Source organism: Salmo salar, chromosome ssa11, assembly GCF_905237065.1.
Source record: "Salmo salar chromosome ssa11, Ssal_v3.1, whole genome shotgun sequence".
NCBI lineage: Eukaryota > Metazoa > Chordata > Actinopteri > Salmoniformes > Salmonidae > Salmo > Salmo salar.
In genome coordinates this window covers 90,333,560-90,359,750 of record NC_059452.1, presented here as the reverse complement: position 1 = coordinate 90,359,750, position 26,191 = coordinate 90,333,560, and the positions used below count along the sequence as shown (strand labels likewise).

At 43.5% G+C, this 26,191-nt stretch overlaps 2 protein-coding genes across 12 annotated transcripts; one reads left to right on the top strand and one right to left on the bottom strand.

The window, feature by feature from the left end:
* Nucleotides 1–73: 73 nt before the first annotated feature.
* Nucleotides 74–11,264, top strand: ganaba (glucosidase II alpha subunit a). 4 transcript variants are annotated; one of them, XM_014129072.2, is made up of 25 exons: nt 74–378; nt 616–711; nt 888–996; nt 1,169–1,296; nt 1,448–1,627; nt 1,931–1,996; nt 2,720–2,786; nt 3,071–3,167; nt 3,329–3,425; nt 3,723–3,894; nt 4,007–4,127; nt 4,310–4,545; nt 4,672–4,798; nt 7,045–7,124; nt 7,356–7,496; nt 7,604–7,700; nt 7,830–7,931; nt 8,032–8,275; nt 9,412–9,476; nt 9,638–9,714; nt 9,832–9,906; nt 10,033–10,146; nt 10,247–10,359; nt 10,452–10,552; nt 10,768–11,264. In XM_014129072.2, exons 1-25 carry the CDS (start codon nt 359–361, stop codon nt 10,875–10,877), a joined length of 2,835 nt encoding a protein of 944 aa, XP_013984547.1. In that variant the 5' UTR covers nt 74–358; the 3' UTR covers nt 10,878–11,264. The 4 variants fall into 4 exon arrangements, with proteins under 4 accessions (XP_013984547.1, XP_013984548.1, XP_045545998.1 ...); XM_014129073.2 differs by lacking the exon at nt 1,931–1,996; XM_045690042.1 differs by lacking the exon at nt 74–378 and having other exon boundaries at nt 397–711.
* A 1,526-nt stretch (nt 11,265–12,790) lies between these two features.
* On the bottom strand, nt 12,791–26,091 carry slc25a45 (solute carrier family 25 member 45). 8 transcript variants are annotated; one of them, XM_014129078.2, is made up of 7 exons: nt 25,964–26,066; nt 24,413–24,477; nt 24,270–24,313; nt 24,088–24,159; nt 14,057–14,245; nt 13,720–13,972; nt 12,791–13,410 (listed from the first exon to the last, which is right to left on the bottom strand). In XM_014129078.2, exons 2-7 carry the CDS (start codon nt 24,447–24,449, stop codon nt 13,127–13,129), a joined length of 879 nt encoding a protein of 292 aa, XP_013984553.2. In that variant the 5' UTR covers nt 24,450–24,477; nt 25,964–26,066; the 3' UTR covers nt 12,791–13,126. The 8 variants fall into 8 exon arrangements, with proteins under 8 accessions (XP_013984553.2, XP_013984550.2, XP_045546000.1 ...); XM_014129075.2 differs by having other exon boundaries at nt 25,155–26,060; XM_045690044.1 differs by having other exon boundaries at nt 25,486–26,060.
* Between the last annotated feature and the right edge of the window lie 100 nt (nt 26,092–26,191).

Genomic DNA, 26,191 nt, shown 5'->3' with positions numbered 1-26,191 from the left:
CTTTGCTATGCACACGCGCCTCCCTCGTCAAAATGAACTGACCAATCATTGAATGACTCGCGGCAATGTGGAGCGCATTCAAGATCGAAACGCTAAGCAACGGTTAACAGAAAGCACCATGTTTAGAGCGTTTATTATTATAGCATCCCACTATCATTTCAAGTTAAGGCAATAACAGGAGTTCGTCTAATTCGAAAATGTGCTAATACGTCTACAAGATGGACAGGGTTGGCCCTGACTGTCCCCCAAATAACAGATTTTGTTGCTTACAGGCATCTATACTTTGTATTTGTCAAATCATCTGCGTCCACATGATTTGAAGGGGCGAGGCTTGAGAGCGTAAGCAAGCTGAATCAAGATGGCGAGCTTCATTGAACGGTAGTTATTTCAGAATTCAGGTTCAGTTAGCCTGCTAGCTAGCCATTGCAGTTGTATCAGTCTTTGTGAATATTATCTATAAATGCCGCATTTGGTCAGTTGTCTTTTGTCACGGGTAGCTTGCTATCTAGAGGAAAACTACTTACCTAACTAATCAGTTCGTCAGCAACATGGCTTCGCTAGCTGGAATATGATAATTGCAAACGTAGTTCACTGTTTATTTCCATTCTTCCCTAGGATGTGCCTATATCTTGTGCTGTCTGTTTTCCTGAGCATCACTCAAGCTGTGGATCGCAGTAACTTCAAAACATGTGACCAGAGTGCCTTCTGCAGGTGATGGCTGCCTACCATCAATTCACTTGTAGAAAATGTGTAACAACAATAACGTTACCTAGATGGACATTTTGAGACCAAAACGAAATAACGTTAGTATGTAATGTAATTTGTGTGTCAGCTAATACAAGTGTGTGTGTGTGTGTGTGTGTGTGTGTGTGTGTGTGTGTGTGTAGTCGTCAAAGGGCGCTGAAGCCAGGCCAGTCATCATACAGAGCCTTACTGGAGACCCTGGAACTCAGTGACTCCCACCTCACAGTGCAGCTCCTGAATAACAATAATAAGGTCAGAATGAACAGGACCTGCTGCACACGTAAATAAGTTGTCATGGAGTTTGGGTGAAATAACTTCGCTTTGATAATGGATTACTTGGATGGCACACAATGGAAATCCACCATACACTTTGGGTTCTTCCACATCGTGCAAACCGTGTGATCATTTCATTGCCTGTGTTCAGGTGCTTTTGCTGCTCGAGCTGTATCGCCTTCAGGGGAACATGACCAGAGTGAAGATCAATGAGCTGAAGCCCATCAAGCCTCGATATGAGGTGCCTGATGTTCTCATCACTGACCCTCCCACTGAACTGTGAGTGTGTCCATTTATTTTATACGTGTCAATATCAGCCCACTATTGATGTCTCACATTCTAGGGTGGTTTTGTAACAGATGTAAAGTATAGAGAAGGTCCATAGTGGGTGTGTTGGCATGGGTGTGATGGCTGCTTCTCTCCAATGCAGTATGTCAGTGGTGGCCCAGGATGAGCACAGGGTGGTGCTGTCTCTGGGTGGGGAGGACTGGAGGCTCATCCTCAGTGCCCAGCCCTTCCGCCTAGACATCATGGAGGGCCCACAGGTGCTGCTGTCCCTCAACTCCCGGGGCCTGCTAGCCTTCGAGCAGCTCCGCATACGCAAGGACACGTGAGTCGCTTATGCAGTCTTGCATGTACAGGACGAAACCATGCATTTATATCACATGGAACAATGCAATTGAATGCGTATACTAGACCTGTGATGGACTTTGACGGAATATTGCCGTGTTATATATGTTGTGTAATTTCATGGAAGGCTTTTAATGAAGGCTTCCACTTGTGCTCTCCTGCTGAATTTGATAATTGTCTCAAAGGTTTTCTAAAATGCACTTAGGTGTGCTGTACTGATCTGTTTTCCTGTCCTATTCTGTTCCTTTCCTTTCCCTCTCCTGTTTCTCACCATGTCCTCCAGTATTTCCCACAAAATAAGTAGCACAGTCGGTAGCATGTGGGATAAGATCAAGAGCGTTTTCTCTAGGTAACTGGTCTTAGCTTGCCTCTTGATGTAATGTTTGTGTGACACCTGAGTTGAACTACTGAAATAGCTTACGGCTGTATTGTCTTACAGTAGAAATGCCACAAGTCAAAAATGAAGTCAACAGATTTTTACTTTTGATCTTAACTTTACCGGAGCAACAATAAATATATGTAAACATGTTGCTGTGTGCAATTTCTCCATAAGTCTGTACAGCCTCTACTGCTCAGTGTAGTGTACATATATTTACTAAGCGTCCCACCACCCTCTAAACTTAACAAATTGTTGCATGTCATATTTTATTGTTCAGTGATTTGATTGGTTTACCCACTGATAATTATTAACAAATAAAAAATCTTCTGAATTATTGTCCTGCAAAGTTTAGAAATGTGGGCATATCTGTACCCATTACCAAGTCATTTTCTATGGGCTGAATCCTAACTTAAAATCTGCACATTTTTGTGCAACCCCCACATTAAGATCAATGCAAACATAAGTTAAGATGAACTGCTATGTCAACAAGATGCCAGTACATAATGCATGTTTAACTCAATGACAATTATCAAATTGAAAGAGTTTGTCCTTTTAATCGATCACTAACAACATGTCAATCCAGGTGATGAGATGCAGTTTATATTGCTTTACTTGTCCTTCACATTTCTCCATGTGGTTTCTATAGCAATCAACCACTCTTTTGACATTGATATGTATTATTGTGTGATGCAGCAAAAGCCAAACAGACACAGAGAAAGCTGGGGAGAAAGAGGACACAGAGAAGCATGACAAGGAAAAGGTGTGTGGTGTTATATTCCAAAGACCTTATTGTTCTGATAAAAACACTGCATGGGTTTATTGGTGCATTTATAGACCCTGTTCTGTCCATTGTTTGTGTTCAGTGTGTAGAGATAACAGGTTGTGAGTAGTAGCCTAGTAGGGTGAGAGAAGAGCTCCAACTTCTGGTATCAATTTGATGTGAACTTTGAACTAGGGTGTGTACGTGTAGCACCTTTCTGAGACACTTGAGCTACACGTTTGGCCTCTCTTCTGGTTCTTCACAAAACCCCTCTCACTTTCCAGGTGTCAGAAGGAGAGGAGGAGGAGGCAGAAGAAGAGGTGGATCAGCCAGGAATGTGGGAGGAGACGTTCAAGACCCATACCGACACCAAGCCCAATGGTACGTCATTGTACTGTACACTACAATTCCATAGTAAAACAAACTGTTACTCAAGTCCATTTATTTCTTTTCACCTATTTACTTACATTGACATCATGTGTTTAACATGTTTTATATAAATATAAACACTGCTCTGGTGTAACCTGCCTCCTGTCCTCCAGGTCCCTCCTCCATCAGTCTGGACTTCTCCCTGCCTGGAGTAGAACACGTCTATGGCATCCCTGAACACGCTGACGGCCTCAGACTGAAAAACACAGAGTGAGACTATAAACGGCCTTTGCCCCAATGTCATTTGCACTCAGCTCATCAAAGTGTAGTTTTCAGATTTATTTTTTATTTATGTAAAGAACAAATTCTTATTTTCAATGACGGCCTAGGAACAGTGGGTTAACTGCCTTGTTCAGGGGCAGAAGGACAGATGTTTACCATGTCAGCTCGGGGATTCGATCTTGCAACCTTCCGGTTACTAGTCCAACGCTCTAACCACTAGGCTACCTGCCGTCCCTTTTGTTGGCCATCCAGTGCTAAACCAGTGATTTCTGTTCCTTTCCTCAGTGGAGGAGACCCCTACAGGCTTTATAACCTGGATGTGTTCCAGTATGAGCTCTTTAACCCTATGGCTCTGTATGGAGCAGTGCCTGTCCTCCTCTCACACAACACCCACAGGACTATGGGTCTCTTCTGGCTCAACGCAGCAGAGACATGGGTGGACGTCAGCTCTGGACAGGTGGGTGTGTGTGTGACTGGATCTCACACACTGTCTTGCCTTTCCTTCTTTGCCCTTGGATCCACTTGGTTTGATCTCTGAATCCTCTTTGTGCATGTTTGATTGCGTTCAGGGCTCCAGTGAGGTCCCTCAGACAGATGTCCGATGGATCTCTGAGAGTGGCATCATTGACGTCTTCATCATGCTGGGACCACGACCTAATGATGTGTTCACACAGTACGCTTCCTTAACAGGTACAGTACTTACACACTCACTAACAGGACACAGGTACACGTCACTCACGGTATATTCTACACATTCACACAAAGCACATTTTAATGTTCAACACATGGCCGGTTTATAGCTCCACTGGTCCCTATCCCAGAAGTGTTACCTTCACTTTAGAAATGACCCTTCTGTTCTCTGGCTGTCGTAGGCACTCAGGCCTTCCCCCCTCTCTCTTCGCTGGCCTACCACCAGTGCCGTTGGAACTACAACGACCAGGAAGATGTGAGTGCGGTGGACCAGGGCTTTGATGAACACGACATCCCCTATGACTTCATCTGGCTGGATATTGAGCACACGGATGGCAAGCGCTACTTCACCTGGGACAACAATAAGTTCCCACAGCCCAAAGACATGCTGCAGGGCCTCCTGGATAAGAGACGCAAGGTGAACTTAATGATGGAAACAGAATTTTGAAATGGTGTGTGTGTGGTAATGAGAAGAGAATTTACATTTTTGGCGCTCTTCTCTCCCTCCACTCACTGCGCCCTCTTCTGTCCCGGCTGTCCACAGATGGTGACCATAGTGGACCCTCACATTAAGGTGGACAGCAGCTATAAGATCCACACTGAGATTCGCTCTCGAGGCTACTACATCAAAAACAAAGATGGCGGAGACTATGAGGGCTGGTGCTGGCCAGGTAGGAACATGTCAATATGTACACTGTATGTACAAAAGTATGTGGACACACCTTCAAATTAGTGGATTCGGCTATTTCAGTCACACCCGTTGCTGACAGGTGTATAAAATTGAGCACACAGCCATACAATCTCCATAGACAAACATTGACAGTAGAATGGCCTTACTGAAGAGCTCAGTGACTTTCAACATGGCACCGTCATAGGATGCCACCTTTCCAACAAGTCAGTTCGTCAAATTTCTGCCCTGTTCGAGCTGCCCTAGTCAACTGTAAGTGCTGTTATTGTAAAGTGGAAACGTCTTGGAGGAACAGCGGCTCAGCCGCGAAGTGGTAGGCCACACAAGCTCACAGAACGGGACCGCCGAGTGCTGAAGCGCATAGCACATAAATTGTCTGTTCTCGGTTGCAACACTCACTACAGAGTTTCAAACTGCCTTTGGAAGCAACGTCAGCACAATAACAGTTAGTTGGGAGCGTCATGAAATGGGTTTCCATGGCCAAGCGGCCGCACACAAGCCTAAGATCACCATGCGCAATGCCAAGCGTCGGCTGGAATGGTGTAAGGCTTTCTGCCATTGGACTCTGAAGCAGTGGAAACGCATTCTCTGGAGTGATGAATCACGATTCACCATCTGGCAGTCCGACGGACGGATAAATCTGGGTTTGGCGGATGCCAGGAGAACGCTACCTGCCCCAATGCATAGTGCAAACTGTACAGTTTGGTGGAGGAGGAATAATGGTCTTGGGCTGTTTTTCATGGTTCGGGCTAGGCCCCTTAGTTCCAGTGAAGGGAAATCTTAATGCTACAGCATACAATTACATTCTAGACGATTCTGTGCTTCCAACTTTGTGGCAACAGTTTGAGGAAGTTCCTGTTTCAGCATAACAATGCCCCCGCGCACAAAGCGAGGTCCACACAGAAATGGTTTGTTGAGATCGGTGACGACTGGCCTGCACAGAGCACTGACCTCAACCCCATCGAACACCTTTGGGATGAACTGGAACGCCGACTGCGAGCCAGGCCTAATCGCCCAACATCAGTGCCCAACCTCACTAATACTCTTGTGGCTGAATGGAAGCAAGTCCCCACAGCAATGTTCCAACATCTAGTGGAAAGCCTTCCCAGAAGAGTGGAGGCTGTTATTAGCAGCAAAGGGGGAACCAACTCCCTATTAATGCCCATGATTTTGGAATGGGATGTTAGACGAGCAGGTGTCCACATACTTTTGGTAATTTAGTGTATTTATGGATTGATAAATTCTAAAACTTACCAGACAACACAGTGCAGGTTAGCATTTTTCATGAATGTTGCCCTGGAAGCAGCTCTGTAGAGTGGTCACTAGCTGGCACAGCCACAGTCATGAAATCTGATTTAAACCTAACCTTAACCACACCGCTAACCCTAATGCCTAACACTAACCTTTTAAATTACGACCAAAAAGCTAAATCATACGTTTTTCTGAAATAGCCAATTTGCCCCATCTACCGGAAATCGCTCAGTTCTGCCTCCAGGACAATATCTATGTGTATGTATAATCTATAGTCTATATGTATAATATCTATCTACATCTACCGGGAATCTCTCAGTTCTGCCTCCAGGGTAATATCTATGTGTATGTATAATCTATAGTCTATATGTATAATATCTATCTACATCTACCGGGAATCGCTCAGTTCTGCCTCCAGGGTAATATCTATGTGTATGTATAATCTATAGTCTATATGTATAATATCTATCTACATCTACCGGGAATCGCTCAGTTCTGCCTCCAGGGTAATATCTATGTGTATGTATAATCTATAGTCTATATGTATAATATCTATCTACATCTACCGGGAATCTCTCAGTTCTGCCTCCAGGGTAATATCTATGTGTATGTATAATCTATAGTCTATATGTATAATATCTATCTACATCTACCGGGAATCGCTCAGTTCTGCCTCCAGGGTAATATCTATGTGTATGTATAATCTATAGTCTATATGTATAATATCTATCTACATCTACCGGAATCGCTCAGTTCTGCCTCCAGGGTAATATCTATGTGTATGTATAATCTATAGTCTATATGTATAATATCTATCTACATCTACCGGAATCGCTCAGTTCTGCCTCCAGGACAATATTTTGACAATAAATGTCAACGCAGTATAAGATTTGCCTGTTTTTATACTGATTCAGTCACCCAAAGGCTAGAATTGTTTACAACTGTTATGTATATGTACTCTATATTTTCTTGTAAAAGGGAATGCAGGTTACCCAGATTTTACCAACCCTGAGATGAGGAAGTGGTGGGCCAGCATGTTTGCCTATGACCAGTATGAGGTGAGTAAACCCCGTATCAGTTCGTCTCGCCTCCACATTTAAAACGCAGTTACTTTTTTCTCTTTCCTTCTCCTTTCTTGACTTCCTTTGGATACTTTGTCCTCTTCACTGAGTCAGTTAGCATTGATGTCACTGGTTAACTAGTAAAGCTACTGGATCCTTGAGCTACTGATTTACCTATACGACCCCAGATGTACTGACACGTCTTTATCTCCTGTCTCTCTTCTCCAGGGCTCGATGGGCAACCTGTACACGTGGAACGACATGAACGAGCCGTCTGTGTTCAACGGTCCAGAGGTCACCATGCACAAGGATGCCCTCCATGGACCCTGGGAGCACAGAGACATCCACAACCTCTACGGCTTCTACGTGGTGAGGAAGGGGGTTACTAGGACTAGAGAGATTGTTTTTGGATTAGCTACAGCATCCTTACTTATTTACTGCCATCTACTCTGTCTTCCCTTCTTTCCCTCTCTCAGCAAATGGCGACAGCAGAGGGTCAGATCCAGCGCTCCGGGGGGTTGGAGAGGCCTTTTGTCCTGACCAGGGCCTTTTTCGCTGGGTCTCAGCGCTATGGTTAGACCCTTCAACAACGCCTCCCTCTGGTTACCATAAATGTTGTATAATGTATGTCTTCACTGACCCCCAACCCACTCTTGAAGTGTTCACTCTCTCTCACACACGCATTCACCCACTCTCCTCCAGGTGCAGTTTGGACAGGTGATAATGCAGCAGAGTGGGGCCACTTGAAGATGTCCATCCCCATGTGTCTCAGCCTGGGCCTGGTTGGCATCTCCTTCTGTGGAGGTGAGGCTGGCAGGGATTGGTGCTGCACAGATTGGATGGCTCGGTCTATCCTAGTTTGATGGTAATTTTTTAAGTATCCTAATCACTCCTCTCATCCCAGCTGACGTGGGGGGTTTCTTTAAGACTCCCAGTGCGGAGCTGCTGGTGCGTTGGTACCAGACGGGGGCCTACCAGCCCTTCTTCCGTGCCCACGCCCACCTGGACACCCCGCGGAGGGAGCCCTGGCTTTTTGGCCCTGACAACACAGCTCTCATCCGGGAGGCTGTGCGTCAGCGCTACACCCTTCTGCCCTACTGGTACCTGCAGTTCTACCACTCCCAACGCACTGGCCAGCCTGTCATGAGGTAGGCTCATCAGCCCCATGCAGGGCTTGACATGAACTTTTTTTTTTCAGACACTTTTTTTGTTTATTTTTTTGTTGAGCTGACAAGTAAAAAGTTAAGTCACTAGTGCAAAAATAAACAATCTTCTGTAACACCATTATTATCACTGGTATTGACAATGGAAGGCTGCTCTGATCCCATGTATTATGTCTCCTGCCGTTGTGGCCTTGGACAACGCCCTTAACCCCCCACAAAGTAAAATACTGCACTGATAGGCTACTGTATAAAACCCATATGTGGAGAACTACTGGGTGTGCAGGTTTTTGATCCAGTCCTGCTCTAACACACCCGAGTCAGTTTATCAAGGGACTGTTGAGAAGCTGTTTTTTTGTCTCACAATGTGTTAGAGCAGGGCTGGAGCAAAAGCTTGCACACCCAGTAGCTCTCCTGGCAACCCTGCGACATTACAATTAAAACCAAATACTTTATAGGTCTTAAATTATTCTCTCATTCAATAAACCAGTAATCAAATGGCTATGGTGGGCGACTTCATAGCAAGGTAGATTACTAAGACCTGTACATCTACACTATGTTTTGAATTGGCTATCTAGTTAGTCTGTTGTATATGATTATTCTACCTGCTGCTGCAGTCTCTCTCCTCTGGCAACGGCCCACTCACACTGGCACACACGCAGGTGATGCACACACTGAGTTTTCCAGGATTTTTATTGCTGACCAAAAATGAGCTATAGCTGGGCAAATAACTCACTAGCAATGAATATCAACAAATGTGCACACGTGGCTAGGCTCGCTTTGGTCTAAAAACCGCATCTTGCGACTGCATGATTGAAAGAGTGCTCATGCCTGTCAGTGCAGGCCTGCAGAGGTGGTGGGGACGGTGTGTAACACATCTCATCCGGAGGACACTGATCTAAATCTGATCGGAGTAGGCTTTTTTTTTACTCTCCATGTGGAAAACTTAACTCTATAATCGTCTTTCTGACAATTTGTTTTACATGCCCGGACAAGCGTTAATGTCGAGCCCTGCCACGTCTATGTTTTGAAGATCTATAGCTGGCACTAGTCTTTAAGAAGATATTAGACAGAGTCCTTGTATTTTGATTCACCTTGGGTTGTATTCTCGCTCTGTACTATAGGCCCCTGTGGGTGGAGTATCCAGAGGATATTGCCACGTTTTCCATTGACGATGAGTTCCTGATTGGTAAGTAGGTTAGGGAGAGTGGCCTTTAGACCGGTATGTACTTCTAAACCTTTTATGGTACAATACTTTTGAATACCTAAATGTTTGGATGAAGTTGAGCTCTTCAACCTGGTGAGGATGATGCATTACCCCAGACTACCTCTCCCCCGTGTGTTCATCAGGCAGAGATCTTCTGGTTCACCCTGTAACAGATGAAGGGTCTAGTGGGGTCACAGCCTACTTACCTGGGAATGGAGAGGTGAGTTTTGAGGGGGAAGGCTGACCTGTAGTTTTGCCTGTTGAAATATACCACATGTTCAATCAACCTGATAACTTCTCGTCCTCTGACCTCCTCGAGCTTCTCTCCCCGTCACAGGTCTGGTATGACGTCCACACGTTCCAGAGACATGACGGAGCTCAGAACCTCTCTATCCCTGTCACCATGAGCTCAGTAGGTTCTGTTTCTCTCAACTCCTATGGTCTTTAGCCATCACCCACCTCTCAGCACCTTTTCCCACAAATAACTCTCCCGCTTTTCTCTCTCTTTTCTCTGTCCCACCACCTCTTCCTCTCACAGATTCCAGTGTTCCAGCGAGGAGGTTCCATTATCTGCCGGAAGAACCGTGTTCGCAGGTCCTCATCCTGCATGGAGAACGATCCCTACACCCTCTACGTGGCCCTTGACTCACAGGTGTAACCTTCGTTTACACCACTATGATATCACTACCATTGTTGTTGCACCATTTTACTTGCAGGGGCTTTGTCATCATTTAAATGTTTCTTTGTTCCAGGGCAATGCAGAAGGAGAGCTTTACATAGATGATGGTCACACCTTTAAACATGAGACAGACAAGCAGTTTATTCACAGACGCCTGAGTTTCACTGGGAACAGCCTCTCATCGAGGTCTGTCCCTCTAACATTATCATTCCAACCAGGCCATGTTCTCCCTGTGTTTCTGAATCGAGTGTAACCTGTCTCTTTCTCTGATGCTGCAGTGACCTGTCTCCTGACTCCCAGTTTCCCACGGCCTCCTGGGTAGAGCAAGTGAACATCCTGGGAGCTCAGAAGCCTGACGCTGTCACCCTCACAACGACAGGTTAGTCATGTACCGTCAATAACCAGGCAACATGGTGTCACGTGTAGAGCCAGGAGTTTCCCCTGAACGTCCTTCTGGTCTGGTAATGTAATGGAAAAATATCTTGTTGCAGTGAAGTTATTTTTGTGTTGGCAGGCTAGTGCAGAAAGTGGTAAGGGTTGTGAACATTAGGGTTTGTTACAATGTGCCTGATGTTCTTCACCCATCCTCCACAGATGGTGGGGAGTCTTCTGTGGAGTTTGAGTTTGACCCGGACACGGCAGTCTTAACTCTTCGTAAGCCAGGCGTGAACGCTGGGGTCAACTGGACATTACATCTGCGGTAACACAGGACACGCATATAGAAGTCAAGAGACAAATGAAATGTCTCACACAGACTTTTGGACAAACAAGTTAACATACCACTACAGAAAAGCACACAACCAGATTCAAAAGTGTGGCTAGGATTTGGAGCAGTTACCTGAACCCTGAGAAAGAAACCGCAGGAGAAATGGATCAGGGTTGTTGAGAGTATGAAACTCAGGACCACAAATGGTGTTAGTCAGGAGAAATTCTGCACCTCTAACAAGAGGCTGGATCTTTGATACTTAATTTTAATAAATATTTTTTCCAGGGTTGAAATTATGACAATGATGATAATGACTCCCTATAAGACTCTATATGACTAGCTGTGTTAAATAAAATAAATGATGACAATGAATGTCCAAATGTAATGTTTGTATTTTTTTCCTTTCTATTTTTGTTACAAGTTAATGAATTTGCTCTTACATGGGTTAGCAATGTGAATAGACAAGTATGAAGAAGAGATTACCTTCTATCGGACATTATGAAATACAGTGGGTATTATAAGTATTCACCCCCTTGGATTTTTTCCACATTTTGTTGCGTTACAAAGTGTGATTGAAATTATTTTCTTTTTGTAATTGATCTACACAAAATGCTCTGTCAAAGTGGAATCTTTATTTATTTATTAGAATGTAAATAAAAAATAACTAATATTCCTTGAATAGATAAGTATTCACTCCCCTGAATCACCTTTGGCAGCAATTTACAGCTGTGATTTTCTTAGGTAAGTCTCTTAAGAGCTTTGCAGACCTGGATTGTGCAAGATCTGGGAAGGTGTTGAGGATCATGGCTAGACAGCAATTTTCAAGTCTTGCCGTAGATTTCCAAGCAGATTTAAGCCAAAACTGTAACTTGGCCACTTGGACCATCCACTGTCTACAGTGTAGATTTGGCCTTGTTGTATGTTATTGTCCTGCTACAGTGTAGATTTGGCCTTGTTGGTTATTGTCCTGCTGAAAGGTGAATTCCTCTGTGTTTGGTGTAAAGCTTAGCTCCATCCCGTTTATTTTTATCCTGAAACTCCCATCTTTGCCAACGTCAAGCATACCCATACCATGATGTGACCACCATGCTTGAAAATAAAGAGGCAGTTAGTGACGTGTTGGATATGTCTCAAGCATAAGGCTTTGCATTTAGGGCAAAAAGGTTATTCCTTTTATTTTTATTCTTTACATTTCATTGTGGAGTAACTGAAATGTTGATCCATCCTCAGTTTTCTCCCTTCACAGCCATTTACCTGGAGCTGTTTTAAAAGCACCAATGGTGACATCCCTTAGTTTCCTTCCTGTCTTGCAGCTCAGTTCAGAAGAACGACTATCTTTGTGTGTGTGTGGTTTAATACATCATCCACAGCATAATTAACTTGACCATGCTTAAAGAGAGATTAAATGTCTGATTTGCTATTGTTACCAATCACTGCCCTTCTATGAGGCTTTTGAAAAGCCTCTTAGTCTTTGTAGTTCAATGTATGTATTGGGGACAGAGGAAGAGGTAGTCATTAAAAAACCCTATTATTTCACACAGGATGAGTCCATGCAACTTGTGATTTGTTAAGCTGCATTTTACTCCTGAACTAATTTAGGCTTGTCTAAACAAAAGGGCTGAATATTTTTGCAAAAACTGTTTTTGTTAAATGTTAACATTTTGTAGAATTATTTTCACTTTGGTATTCTGTGATGCTCAATGACAAATCACAACTCAATCCATTTAAATCCCAATGTGTCAAGCAACAAAATGTGAATAAATCCAAGGGGGTAAATACATTGACTTATGCAAGAAGTAAAATATGCATCATTTTACTAAATGTTTACATGTTGGAGAAGGGGTTTATTTAACTAAAGTAAATGATTTGAATTGAGGATTGGTTGTCAGCAATAAACCAACTACATTCCCATTTGCTTCACATTTTGTTTATTACAAAGTTATTATAAATGAAGGCTATGAAGTTCATACAGTATACCAGTACATAAATACACCATGTCTTGGCATAAACATTTGGTTTCCAGGTGTTTTCATATTCAAGGTTTTGTTGTGTCATGATATAAAATACTGATGGTATCAAACAGCATCATGAGCCCTGTCTAAGTGCCCACATTGAGGATAAAATTCAGAGTATAGCATGCTAAGCTATACTGTATATACCAGTTCATTTCACATAATGGTGGTTTGCCCATCCAATGTTGGTATTCTTTCCATCATTTGGTCCGGCCGGAGAGTATCCAGGAGATGATCAGTCTGCAGGCGGCCGGGTGAGGATCTGCATCAGGCTCTCATAGCTGAGGAAGGTGATGGCGTTGACAGGGAAGGCCCTCAGGCTGTTCAGGAGGAGCCCCTTAAAGAACACTCTCACCCCCTCCTCCTTCAGACTCACACTCATGCAGTGCAGGACCCCCTGGTACACCCGGCCCCCAGCACCGGACATCTGCAGCCGCGCTTTCACCACATCCATGGGTGTGGCAAAGGCCCACGTCACCACGCCTGCCACCCCACCCGCCATCACTACTGCAAATGTACCTGCAGATACAAACCAAATAATTACCTGAAAATCTATGTAATTGCACTAGCACTCAAACCATCAGCAATAAATGGTCAAACACAGACTCGCTCTCTCTCTTCTCAGACTAGCATGGCCTTTGAAATGGTAATGACACACACACACACCAAGTCATCTCTACTGCAGTGACGTATCACAGTTGATCATATCTCAAAGTGCCTGTAGATGACTAACATCTCAGGAACCACATTCATATAATATAGCAATCTTTTCATATGTGCAGCGCAATTGCAAAAAAAGATGGCCTGGAACACATCTCTCCAACTGACCTGTCCGTTGGCCTTCTTCAGTCAGAAACCTGCAGGTGATTTCGTAAGGCAAGAAGTAGATTCCATAGCAGGGTACATCTCTCAGGGTAAGAGCCAACCCCCCTCGAAACAATCCCCTTGGCCCCTCCTCCCTCAGGATGACAGTCACACAGTGAATGGGACCTCGATACCCGTCACCACCAACCCCAGCCCAGCCCTTGGTCTGGGACTGCAAGCGTACCTTCACCAGGTCAACAGGCGCAGTAACCACCACCTGGCAGCAAAGACAAGCTTGGTGTTAAAAAGTACACATAACAATGCCATATTTCAGGGCCATTTAAAGCACATTCCATATTACCTGTGCCAGACCTGAGAAACAGCCAGCTGCGAAGACTGCTGATGCCGAGGCAGGGTTGCCTTGGATTCGGTCATTCCGTTGGGACTGGGTGAGGCAGTCTAAAGCATTGCTATAGGAACCAAAGACCACAGCGTTGGTGATGCCAGTAGTCAGGACAGGAAATGTCATGCCCTTGAAGAACCCAGGGATCTGATCCGACAAATGCAAAAATAGTATAGTTAAGGAATTACTGATGGTACAACAATGTAGCGAAAATATAAAAACACACATTGACAAATCCCACTGGGCACTAACTGGTTGAATCAACGTTGTTTCAACGTAATTTGTCAACGTATTGTGACGTGAAATCTACAAGGAAAATACATTAGATTTGAAAAAAGTAATCAACTGTTATTTTCTGGGTAAGATTTCATCCACAGGATTATGTCATCACGATAACCAAATTTCAACAGACAAACCTTGAATAAAATATGTTGAATTTGTAACTTTAAAAGAACTTCAGATCTTCAACGATAAAATCCACTATCAGAAGAAAAAAAACTATAGGCTGGGCAGCACCTCCTCCTGGAGAATTGATCTATCAGAAGCTACCCTTTGGTATCCCATCCTGGGTTTTAACCAAGTCCATCGTTGCTTATCTAGGATATTTGCCACTGACTATTACCAATGTGCTATCATGACATTGATTGTTGTGAGAGCTCCCCTAAAAACTAATAGATTTACTGGACTCTACAAGGTGTTGAAAGCGTTCCACAGGGATGCTGGCCAATGTTGAATCCAGTTGTCTGGATGTCACACAGGAAACTTTTGAGTGTGAAAAACCCAGCAGCGTTGTAGTTCTTGACACAAACCGGTGCACCTGGGCTGGCACCTACTACCATACCCTGTTGAAAGGCACTTATATTTTTTGTCTTGCCCATTTACCCTCTGAATGGCACACATACACAATCAAGTCTCAAGGCTTAAAAAGTTGTCTTTAACCTGTCTCCTCCCCTTCATCTACACTGATTGAAGTGGATTTAACAAGTGACATCAATAAAGGATCATAGCTTTCACCTGGATTCACCTGGTCAGTCTGTCATAGAAAGAGCAGGTGTTCGTAATGTTTTCTGTACTCAGTGAGGTGCATTAAAACTACAGTACCATTCAAAAGTTTGGACACACGTATTAATTCATGGGTTTTTCTTTATTTTTGCTATTATCTACATTGTAGAATAATAGTGAAGACATCAAAACTAAAAACACATACAATCATGTAGTAACCAAGAAAGTGTTAAACAAATATTTTTGAATTTAGATTATTCTTGGCATTCTCTCAACCAGCTTCACCTGGAATGCTTTTCCAACAGTTTTGAAGGAGTTCCCACAAATGCTGAGCAATTGCTGGCTGTTTTTCCTTCACTCTGCGGTCCAACTCATCCCAAACTATCTCAATTGGGTTGAGGTCGAGTGATTGTGCAGGCCAGGTCATCTGATGCAGCACTCCATCGCTCTCCTTCTTGGTCAAATAGCCCGTACACAGCCTGAAGGTGTGTTGGGTCATTGTCCTGTTGAAAAACAAATGATTGTCCCACTAAGCGCAAACCAGATGGGATGGCGTATCCCTGCAGAATGCTGTGGTAGCCATGCTGGTAAATTTGCCTTGAATTCTAAATAAATCACCAACAATGTCACCAGCAAAGCACCCCCACACCATCATACCTCCTCCTCCATGCTTCACGGTGGGAACCACAGATACGGAGATCATCCATTCACCTACTCTGCATCTCACAAAGACACGGTGGTTGGAACCAAAAATCTCAAATTTAGACCATATCAGACCAAAGGACAGACTTCCACCGGTCTAATGTCCATTGCTTGTGTTTCTTGGCCCAAGCAAGTCTCTTCTTATTACTGGTGTCCTTTAGTAGTGGTTTCTTTGCAGCAATAAGACCATAAAGGCCTGATTCACGCAGTCTCCTCTGAACAGTTGATGTTAAGATGTGTCTGTTACTTGAACTCTGTGAAGCATTAATTTGGGCTACAATCTGAGGTGCAGTTAACTCTAACAAACTTATCCTCTGTAGCAGAAGTAACTCTGGATCTTCCTTTCCTGTGGCGATCCTCACGATAGCCAGTTTCATCATAGCGCTTGATGGTTTTTGTGAGTGAACTTCAAGAAACTTTCAAAGTTGTTGAAATTTTCCGTATTAACTGACCTTCATGTCTTAAAGTAATGATGGACTGTCATTTCTCTTTGCTTATTTGAGCTGTTCTTGCCATAATATGAACTTGGTCTTTTACCATATAGGGCTATCTTCTGTATGCCATCCTTACCTTGTCACAACACAACTGATTGACTCAAACGTATCAAGAAGGAAAGAAACTCCACAAATTAACTTTTAACAAGGCACACCTGTTAATTGAAATGCATTCCAGGTGACTACCTCATGAAGCTGGTTGAGAGAATGCCAAGAGTGTGCAAAGCTGTCATCAAGGCAAAGGATGGCTACTTTGAAGAATCTCAAATATAAAATATATTTTGATTTGTTTAACACTTTTTTGGTTACTACATGATTCCATAGGTGTTATTTCATAGTTTTGATGTCTTCACTATTATTCTACAATGTAGAAAATAGTAAAAAATTGAGAAAAACCCTTGAATGAGTAGGTGTGTCCAAACTTTTGATTGGTACTGTAATTCGGTGGAGACCCGAGGAACCTCAAGAGTTAACCAATACTTTGTTTTTATACTTCAACAATGAAGATATGTAATCTTACGTAGCGTTTTAACAAGCTCATCAATATGTTTTTTATACGTTAAATCCTTGTCAATCCAAATAACCAGATATTTAAAGCGGGAACCCGATTAATGAGAGAACCATTGGATGAATAAATACACTGAGTGTACAAAACGTTAAGAGGTTGGGGTAATGGCATATATTTATTTATTATTTCACCTTTATTTAACCAGGTGGGCTAGTTGAGAACAAGTTCTCATTTGCAACTGCGACCTGGCCAAGATAAAGCATAGAAATTCGACACATACAACAACACAGAGTTACACATGGAATAAACAAAACATACAGTCAATAATACAGTAGAACAAAAGAAAACAAAAAGTCTATGTACAGTGAGTGCAAATGAGGTAAGTTAAGGCAATAAATAGGCCATGGTGGCGAAGTAATTACAATATAGCAATTAAACACTGGAATGGTAGATGTGCAGAAGATGAATGTGCAAATAGACAGTATGGGGATGAGGTAGGTAGATAGATGGGCTGTTTACAGATGGGCTATGTACAGGTGCAGTGATCTGTGAGCTGCTCTGACAGCTAGTGCTTAAAGCTAGTGAGGGAGATATGAGTCTCCAGCTTCAGAGATTTTTGCAGTTCGTTCCAGTCATTGGCAGCAGAGAACTGGAAGGAAAGATGACCAAAGGAGGAATTGGCTTTGGGGGTGACAAGTAATATATACCTGCTGGAGCGTGTGCTACGAGTGGGTGCTGCTATGGTGACCAGTGAGCTGAGATAAGGCGGGGCTTTACCTAGCATAGACTTGTAGATAACCTGTAGCCAGTGGGTTTGGCGATGAGTATGAAGCGAGGGCCAACCAACGAGAGCGTACAGGTCGCAATGGTGGGTAGTGTATGGGGCTTTGGTGACAAAACTGATGGCACTGTGATAGACTGCATCCAGTTTGTTGAGTAGAGTGTTGGAGGCTATTTTACAGATGACATCACCGAAGTCGAGGATCGGTAGGATGGTCAGTTTTACGAGGGTATGTTTGGCAGCATGAGTGAAAGATGCTTTGTTGCGATATAGGAAGCCGATACTAAATTTAATTTTGGATTGGAGATGCTTAATGTGAGTCTGGAAGGAGAGTTTACAGTCTAACCAGACACCCAGGTATTTGTAGTTGTCCACGTATTCTAAGTCAGAGCAGTCCAGAGTAGTGATGCTGGACTGGCGAGCAGGTGCGGACAGTGATCAATTGAATAGCATGCATTTAGTTTTACTTGCGTTTAAGAGCAGTTGGAGGCCACGGAAGGAGAGTTGTATGGCATTGAAGCTCGTCTGGAGGTTAGTTAACACAGTGTCCAAAGAGGGGCCAGAAGTATACAGAATGGTGTCGTTTGCGTAGAGGTGGATCAGAGAATCACCAGCAGCAAGAGCAACATCATTGATGTTTTCAGAGAAGAGAGTCGGCCCGAGAATTGAACCCTGTGGCACACCCATAGAGACTGCCAGAGGTCCAGACAACATTTGAGAAACCAAGGCTGTCGAGTCTGCCAATTAGAATGTGATGATTAACAGAGTCGAAAGCCTTGGCCAGGTCGATGAATATGGTTGCACAGTAATGTCTCTTATCGATGGCGGTTATGATGTCGTTTAGGACCTTGAGCGTGGCTGAGGTGCACCCATGACCAACTCTGAAACCAGATTGCATAGCGGAGAAGGTACGGTGGGATTCTAAATGGTCGGTAATCTGTTTGTTAACTTGGCTTTCGAAGACCTTAGAAAGACAGGGTAGGGTAGATATAGGTCTGTAGCAGTTTGGGTCTAGAGTGTCACCCCCTTTGAAGAGGGGGATGACCGCGGCAGCTTTCCAATCTTTGGAAACGATACGAAAGAGGTTGAACAGGCTAGTAATAGGGGTTACAGCAATTTCGGCAGATACTTTTAGAAAGAGATTGAAAATAGCAGAGGTGTATTTGGAGGGCGAGTTAGTTAGGATGACATCTATGAGGGTGCCCGTGTTTACGGATTTGGGGTTGTACCTGGTAGGTTCATTGATAATTTGTGTGAGATTGAGGGCATCAAGCTTAGATTGTAGGATGGCCGGGGTGTTAAGCATGTCCCACTTTAGGTCACCTAGTAGCACGAGCTCAGAAGATAGATGGGGGGCAATCAATTCACATATGGTATCGAGGGCACAGCTGGGGTCAGAGGAAGGTCTATAGCAAGCGGCAACAGTGAGAGACTTGTTTCTGGAAAGGTGAATTTTTAGAAGTACAAGCTCGAATTGTTTGGGTACAGACTTGGATAGTAATACAGAACTCTGCAGGCTATCTTTGCAGTAGATTGCAACACCGCCCCCTTTGGCAGTTCTATCTTGGCGGAAAATGTTATAGTTAGTGATGGAGATTTCAGGGTTTTTGGTGGTTTTCCTAAGCCAGGATTCAGACACGGCTAAGACATCCGGGTTGGCAGAGTGCTAAAGCAGTGAGTAAAACAAACTTAGGGAGTAGGCTTCTAATGTTAACATGCATGAAACCAAGGCTTTTACGGTTACAGAAGTCAACAAATGAGAGCACCTGGGAAGTGGGAGTGGAGCTAGGTACTGCAGGACCTGGATTAACCTCCACATCACCAGAGGAACAGAGGAGAAGTAGGATAAGGGTACGGCTAAAGGCTATATTAACTGGCCGTCTAGCACGTTCGGAACAGAGAGTAAAAGAAGCAGGTTGGGCACGATAGCACGATAGCATAGATTCAAGGCATAGTGTACAGATAAAGGTAAGGTAGGATGTGAGTACATTGGAGATAAACCTAGGCATTGAGTAATGATGAAAGAGATAGTCTCTAGAGACGTTTAAACCAGGTGATGTCATCGCATATGTAGGAGGTGGAACAACATGGTTGGTTAAGGCATATTGAGCAGGGCTAGAGGCTCTACAGTGAAATAAGACAGTAATCACTAACCAGGACAGTAATGGACGAGGCATATTGATATTAGAGAGAGGCATGCGTAGCCAAGTGAACATATGAGTCCAGTGAGTGGTTGGGCTGATTGGGGACACGGCGATTCAGACAGTTAGCAGGCCGATGCTAACAAGCTAACAGTTAGTAGGCCGGGGTTAAACAAGCTAGCAGTTAGCAGACCGGGGCTGGCAAGCTAGCAGTTAGCAGACCGGGTTAGCAAGCAAGCAGTTGGCAGACCGGGGCTAGCAGTTAGCAGTTAACAGACCGGGGCTAGCAAGTTAGCCTTTGGGGGACGTCACGATGGGGGTAAGTCTGTTTTTGCCTCTTCATGCGGTGACGTCGATAGACCAGTCGTGGAATTAGTAGGGTTCCAAGTAGCTCTAGGTAGCTAGTAGGCCACGGTTAGCAGAATGGGCCTTCAGCGGATGTCGCACCTGAGGGGCCTGTTGGAATCCTCGGGCAGATTATGTCGGTATTCCAGTCGTAGAGGATCGGCGGGGTTCCGTGCCCTGTACCAGCAGTAGAAGGGGTCCGGATATTGTAGCCCAGGAGTGGGCTTCGGTGGTAGCACAGGAGCCCTGGCCGGGATAGCTTCAGGCTAATTGGTGCTTGCTCCGGGATGGAAACGCTAGCCAGGAGTAGTCATCCGGGATTGCGGTTAGCTAGTTGCGAAGATCCAGATGAAAATGTTCAGGGTTTGCGGTAGGAATCCGGGGATATGGGGGGAAAAAAATTAAAATAATAATAGGTCCGTTTGAGTCACATTGTTTGAACTGGAGAGAGCTTTCCGAGCTAAAGGTTAGCTGATGACCGCTAGCAATGGTTTGCTGACTGATAGCTGGTAGGTAGTTAGCTGGCTAGCTTCAGTTGAGGGATTCCAGATCCGATGTAAATAGAAATACTTTAGAAAAAAAAAACAGATCCACGCCGGGAACATTGGGTGAGGCGGGTTGCAGGAGAGTATTTAGAAGTTGAGGTTTAGGAAAATATTTTTAAAATATATGCGAAGAAAAATATGTAAAAAGATACACGACAGGACAAAGACAAAGACGCCTGACTGCTACGCCATCTTGGATTCTTGGATATATAACATACAGATAATTATTACATTTTTTGTGTTTGGTTGTCAACACAAGCATATATCAACATTTGAAGGAGATGTATATTCTGCTTGGATAGTTCCATCTGTGCCACTGACTTTAATTCAAGTTTGTTTTCAAATTGATATGTTGGATTCACGTCTTTATCTCAACCAAAAATCTAGTTAAAGAATAGGACTAAATCAAATCAAACTTTATTTAAAGTGCATTTCAAGTTTGTTTTGATTCAGTCCTATTCTTTAAATTGGATTTTTGGTTGAGATGGAGACATAAATCCAATATATTATTAATTCATAAACAAACTGGAATTAAAGCCAGACAGTGGCACAGATGGAACTATCCAAGCAGAAGATAAATCTCCTTCAAATGTTGATATTTGGTTGTGTTGACAACCAATGAGCTTAACACCTTGATAAGCTAATTTCACGACGACGGCTCACCACTCATCGTACTGGGTGACTTTAACCTCCCGACAAGGACTTCAATTCATTTATTTCCACCTCTTTCTTTCCACTCCTTTCCTTGTGACCTCACCCTTTCCCAGTCACCTCCTACTCACAAGGCAGAAAACATGCTTGACCTCATCTTTACTAGAGGCTGTTTGCCTACTGATCTCACTACAACCCCCCTCCAGGTCTCTGATAACTACTTTGTTTTCTTTTCTCTCCATCAACCCTAACCACTCAGCCCCTACCCAGATAGTCATGCGCCACCGCAATCTTTGCTCTCTCTCTCCCGGTACTCTCTCCTCTTCTATCCTATCCTCTCTTCCATCTGCTAAATCCTTCTCCCACCTGTCTCCTGACTCTGCCTCTTCGACCCTCCTCTCCTCTCCTCTCCTCTCCTCCCTTTCCGCATCCTTTGACTCACTGTCCCCTTACCTCCCAGCCGGCCTGACCTTCCCCTCCCGCTCTGTGGCTGGGTGACTCACTGCACTCTAACAGAACAAGGCTGAGGGCAGCTGAGTGGAAATGGAGGAAAATAAACTTCTGGAGGACCTATCATCTTTCCACAGCCTCCTCTGTAACTTCTCTTCCTCTGTATCCACTGCTAAAGCCTCTTTCTATCACTCTAAATGTCACTGTAAATATCAAGCTTCTGCCGCCAACCCTGGGAAACCTTTCTCCACTTTTTCCTCCCTCCTTAATCCTCCACCTCCTCCCCCTTTCCTCTCTGTGGACGACTTTGTCAACCACTTTGAAAAAAGGTTGACAACATCCGCTCCTCATTCACTCAGCCTACCAAGTCCACTAGTCCCACTCACACAGAACTACCCTACGCCTTGAGCTCTTTCTCACCTCTCTCCAGATTAAATCCTTTGACTAGTGATGTCCAGCCGCCCAACAACCTGCCCACCTTCTGACACCCAGGTGGCGACACACATTTCTGTGTGCCTGGCAGACATCTCAGCTTGGATGTTAGCCCACCACATCAAGCTCAAATTCAACAAAACTGAGCTACTCTTCCTCCAGGGGAAGATCTGCCCACTCCAAGACCTCTCCATCACTGTTAACAACTCCACGGTGTCCCCCTCCCAGAGTGCAAAGAAGCTTGGCATGACACTGGACTACAACCTGTCGTTCTCTGCAAACATCAAAGCAGTGACTCGCTCCTACAGGTTCATGCTCTACAACATCTGTAGAGTCCGACCGTTCCTCACACAGGAAACGGCGCAGGTCCTATTCCAGGCAGTTGTCATCTCCCGTCTAGACTCCTGCAACTCTCTGTTGGCTGGGCTCTACACTTGTGCCATCAAACCCCTGCAACTTATCCAGAATGCTGCAGCCCACCTGGTGTTCAACCTTCCTATGTCACTCCTCCGCACACTCCACTGGCTTCCAGTCGAAGCCCTGGTGCTTGCCTACGGAGCAGCAAGGGGAACTGCACCTCCTTACCTTCAGGCTATGCTCAAACCCTACATCCTAAACCAAGCACTCCTTTCCTCCACCTTGGAACTCTTGGCCCTCCCACCCCTACGGGAGGACAGCTCCTGCTCAGCCCAGTCAAAGCTCTTCTCTGCCCTGGCACCCCAATGGTGGAACAAATTTCTCCCTAAAGGCAGGACAGCGGAGTCCCTTCCTATTTTGGGGAAAACATCTGAAACCCTACCTCTTTGATGAGCATCTTAAATAACTCTCACCGCGCGCCCCGACGCCCCCCTCCTCCCAATTTTGTTTTTTTTAAAAGGCACTTCTCTTTTCCCACTAACACTGACCTTGATGATAAATACTTTGTTGAGGGAAAATGTACTTGATACAATTGTGATGTTGTTGTCTTACCTAGCTATCTTAAGATGAATGCACTAATTGTAAGTTGCTCTTGATAGGAGCCTCTACTAAATAACTAAAATGTAAACAATTTAAATGTAACCAAATACAATTCAATATTTGAAATACAATAAATAGCCTATTAACTTGTCGACAAGTTAACAAATTATATGTTGGATTTACGTCTCCAACTCAACCAAAAATAAAAGATAAAGAATGGGCATAAGCCAGTTGCTCAGATGGAACTATCCAACCAGTAGGTCTCCTTTAAATGTTAATATTTGGTTGTGTTGTCAACCAAATACAATTTAATATAAGTTTTGTAATACAGGAAATAGCCTACGTTAAGGCTATCTTACAAACTAATGTAACATTTTACCTCAAAATGAGTAACACATCCATGGCCACATTTTGAGGTTACTGTAACTATACATGTATTTTTATGTAATAATTTAAAGTGTGGATGTTCAAGATCACATGCATAGGTCGTCACAGGTCTGTGGAGATCTTCACCTTTGTGTAATAATCTGTGCAGAATCTTGAACGGTGTAGATCACCTGCACTATGTACTTTTAATGTAATCTCAACAGCAATCCAGGTCATTTGGTTCTGCTATTAGATGAAGCGCAGTGATAACACATTAAATAGATTGTATAAATAAACTAAAATCCTGACATTGTATTCCCACTTGAACTTTGCTGTGCATGGTTGAAAGCGCAGTGATAAACATTTGAGTGAAAACTAAACCAAAAAGAAGACATTGTTTTTTCATTGGAAATTGGTTGTGCTTTTAGATGGTTGAAAGACTAGTGATAACACATTGGAAATTCAACTAACTTTTGCCTGTCTTTTTTGAGTGGGTGAATATAGGTTGTAATCTCATTGTTCGTCTCAACCAAATATCACCCAATTATTGACATTGAAATTACGTGCTATGCACAGTGGGATGAGTCATATAATACAAAGTATTCAAAACCTTACCCCTTCACGAGTGTATGTCCTAGCCACACAGTCAAAAATCCCCTTGTATTTAACCTGGGTCTGCAGACGCACCTACATATGGAGTATAATATACATGTTATGTGACTTGTCAACAAGTTTAGATTCCTTGGTCTAAATGAGTGGATATAATCATCAAGTTTGAGTGAGTCCAACACTTGTACCTTCACTGTGTCCATTGGATGACCAAAAGCCAACCCTACTGCTCCTAGAACATATTCACATACGCCTAGTCAAATTCACCCCCCATATTCATGTCCAAAAATGTTTTTATACACAAAAGATCTATGTTACCCCTATACATTACCTGAGATGCATCCGGCTATGAATTCCACAAACGGCATGGTAGGCTTGCTCAGTTGCTTGCTCACACTAAAACAGATAAATTACAGAACAACTATCCATCCCAGGTTAATCAAGGTAGTTGGGTTTACAATCTCTCACCTTGTAACCATCTAGTCAGAATTCAGCATTGTTTTATGACGATACATGAATATCCATTAGTTTAGGGGAAAATATAAAATGATTAATAATTTTCTCTGATGACATTACCCAGTCGGCACAGACGTCAATTCAATGTATCAACGTTGGATCAACATAATTTAATTGAAATGACGTGTAAACAACGTTGATTCAACCAGTGTGTGCCCAGTGGATAGACTTATTCAACTTTAATACAGATTTCACAGCACATGGTTCTGGATCTCAGAGTGATCTTTGAGCTTGAGAGCACAATCATTGCAGTCTTGTGCTCGTCAATGTTTTTTTTTACTATTTCGGGACGACGACTAACAGACAACAATATGCCTTCACTGCTACTTACTGTTATTTTCGCTCACATACAGTACACGGCAATCTTAATTCCAACCCTCAGAAACTAACAAACTAACCCATCATCCACAAACTAACCCATCTTTCCCAGTACATTACCATTTTACTGTTTCCTTTGACAATACATCCTTCTATTTTACTGTGGTGTCTAACGAGGTTCTTGAACCTCTGTATTTGTACCGTTTCAACCTAGATTGCCCTAAAAATAAATACTTTACCGAAGAGTATAATCATATTTCCCATTGGTTGATCTTGGTTTTTCAGATCCCCTAACAGTAGGCCTATTGTTTGTAGGTCCATCTGAACACAGACAATATCACTTGCCCGTCTTCAAAAGCAAGCCAGTACCAAAAAAGATAATCTATTGATTCTGTTTCCTCGGCGCAGTCTGCACAGGGTTGACTGTTCAATGTCAAGATATCTATTGGAGTCCCATTCTAAATCATTGATAGAAACTATAGGTCGTTAAAGCATATAGTATTGCTTATATGGCTTGTATATGGCTAGTGATATGCTGCTATTCAACCTGTGCAGAATTAATAAACCCACCCATCAGCCTGGAGCAGTTAACCAGTTAGAAAATATACAAAATGAATTGGGGCGAACATCCACGTTGCTTTTTGCGCTTAAAAGAATGAAAGCAAATATTTTGAAGAGTGGGTTCGACTAGAACATTTGGTCGGTGAGACCTAGATCAGAGGAAGATTTACCTGATTTGAGCGTTACCTCATCGTAGAATACACACCAACACAAGTTTATCGGAGCATTATACTTTCTTGATCGACCCGCACTATTGTATGACTGCCTACAAAGTACTATATCTCAAGGCAAATCGTCACTGATTAATACCATTTGCCCTTGTATTTTAAGATTGAAAAATATAACAACATAACGTCGTGGACCGAGCTAGCCATGAACGTCCCTTAACGCTCAAAGACAGATTCAATGGCTGTAGCACAGCGTATTCGACTGAATGATTAGATAATACATTTTTGAGAAATTATGAATAATAAGCATATTCTTTTACCGGAAAAATAGACTACTAACGATAATGTAAAAACTTCAAATCGCGAGCTATTAACGTTAAGTAGCCACCGTCTCAGAGTGAGACAACGCTAACTAGCCAATGGGAGCGTAGTAGAACGTCTCTTTGAATAACGGGGCGTGGTTTTGGCGTAACTGCGTTGGGAAAAGAAAGACTCTTCCCGCGTCCCTAATGGACATATGCAGATACACGCTAGTAGAACACGCCAAT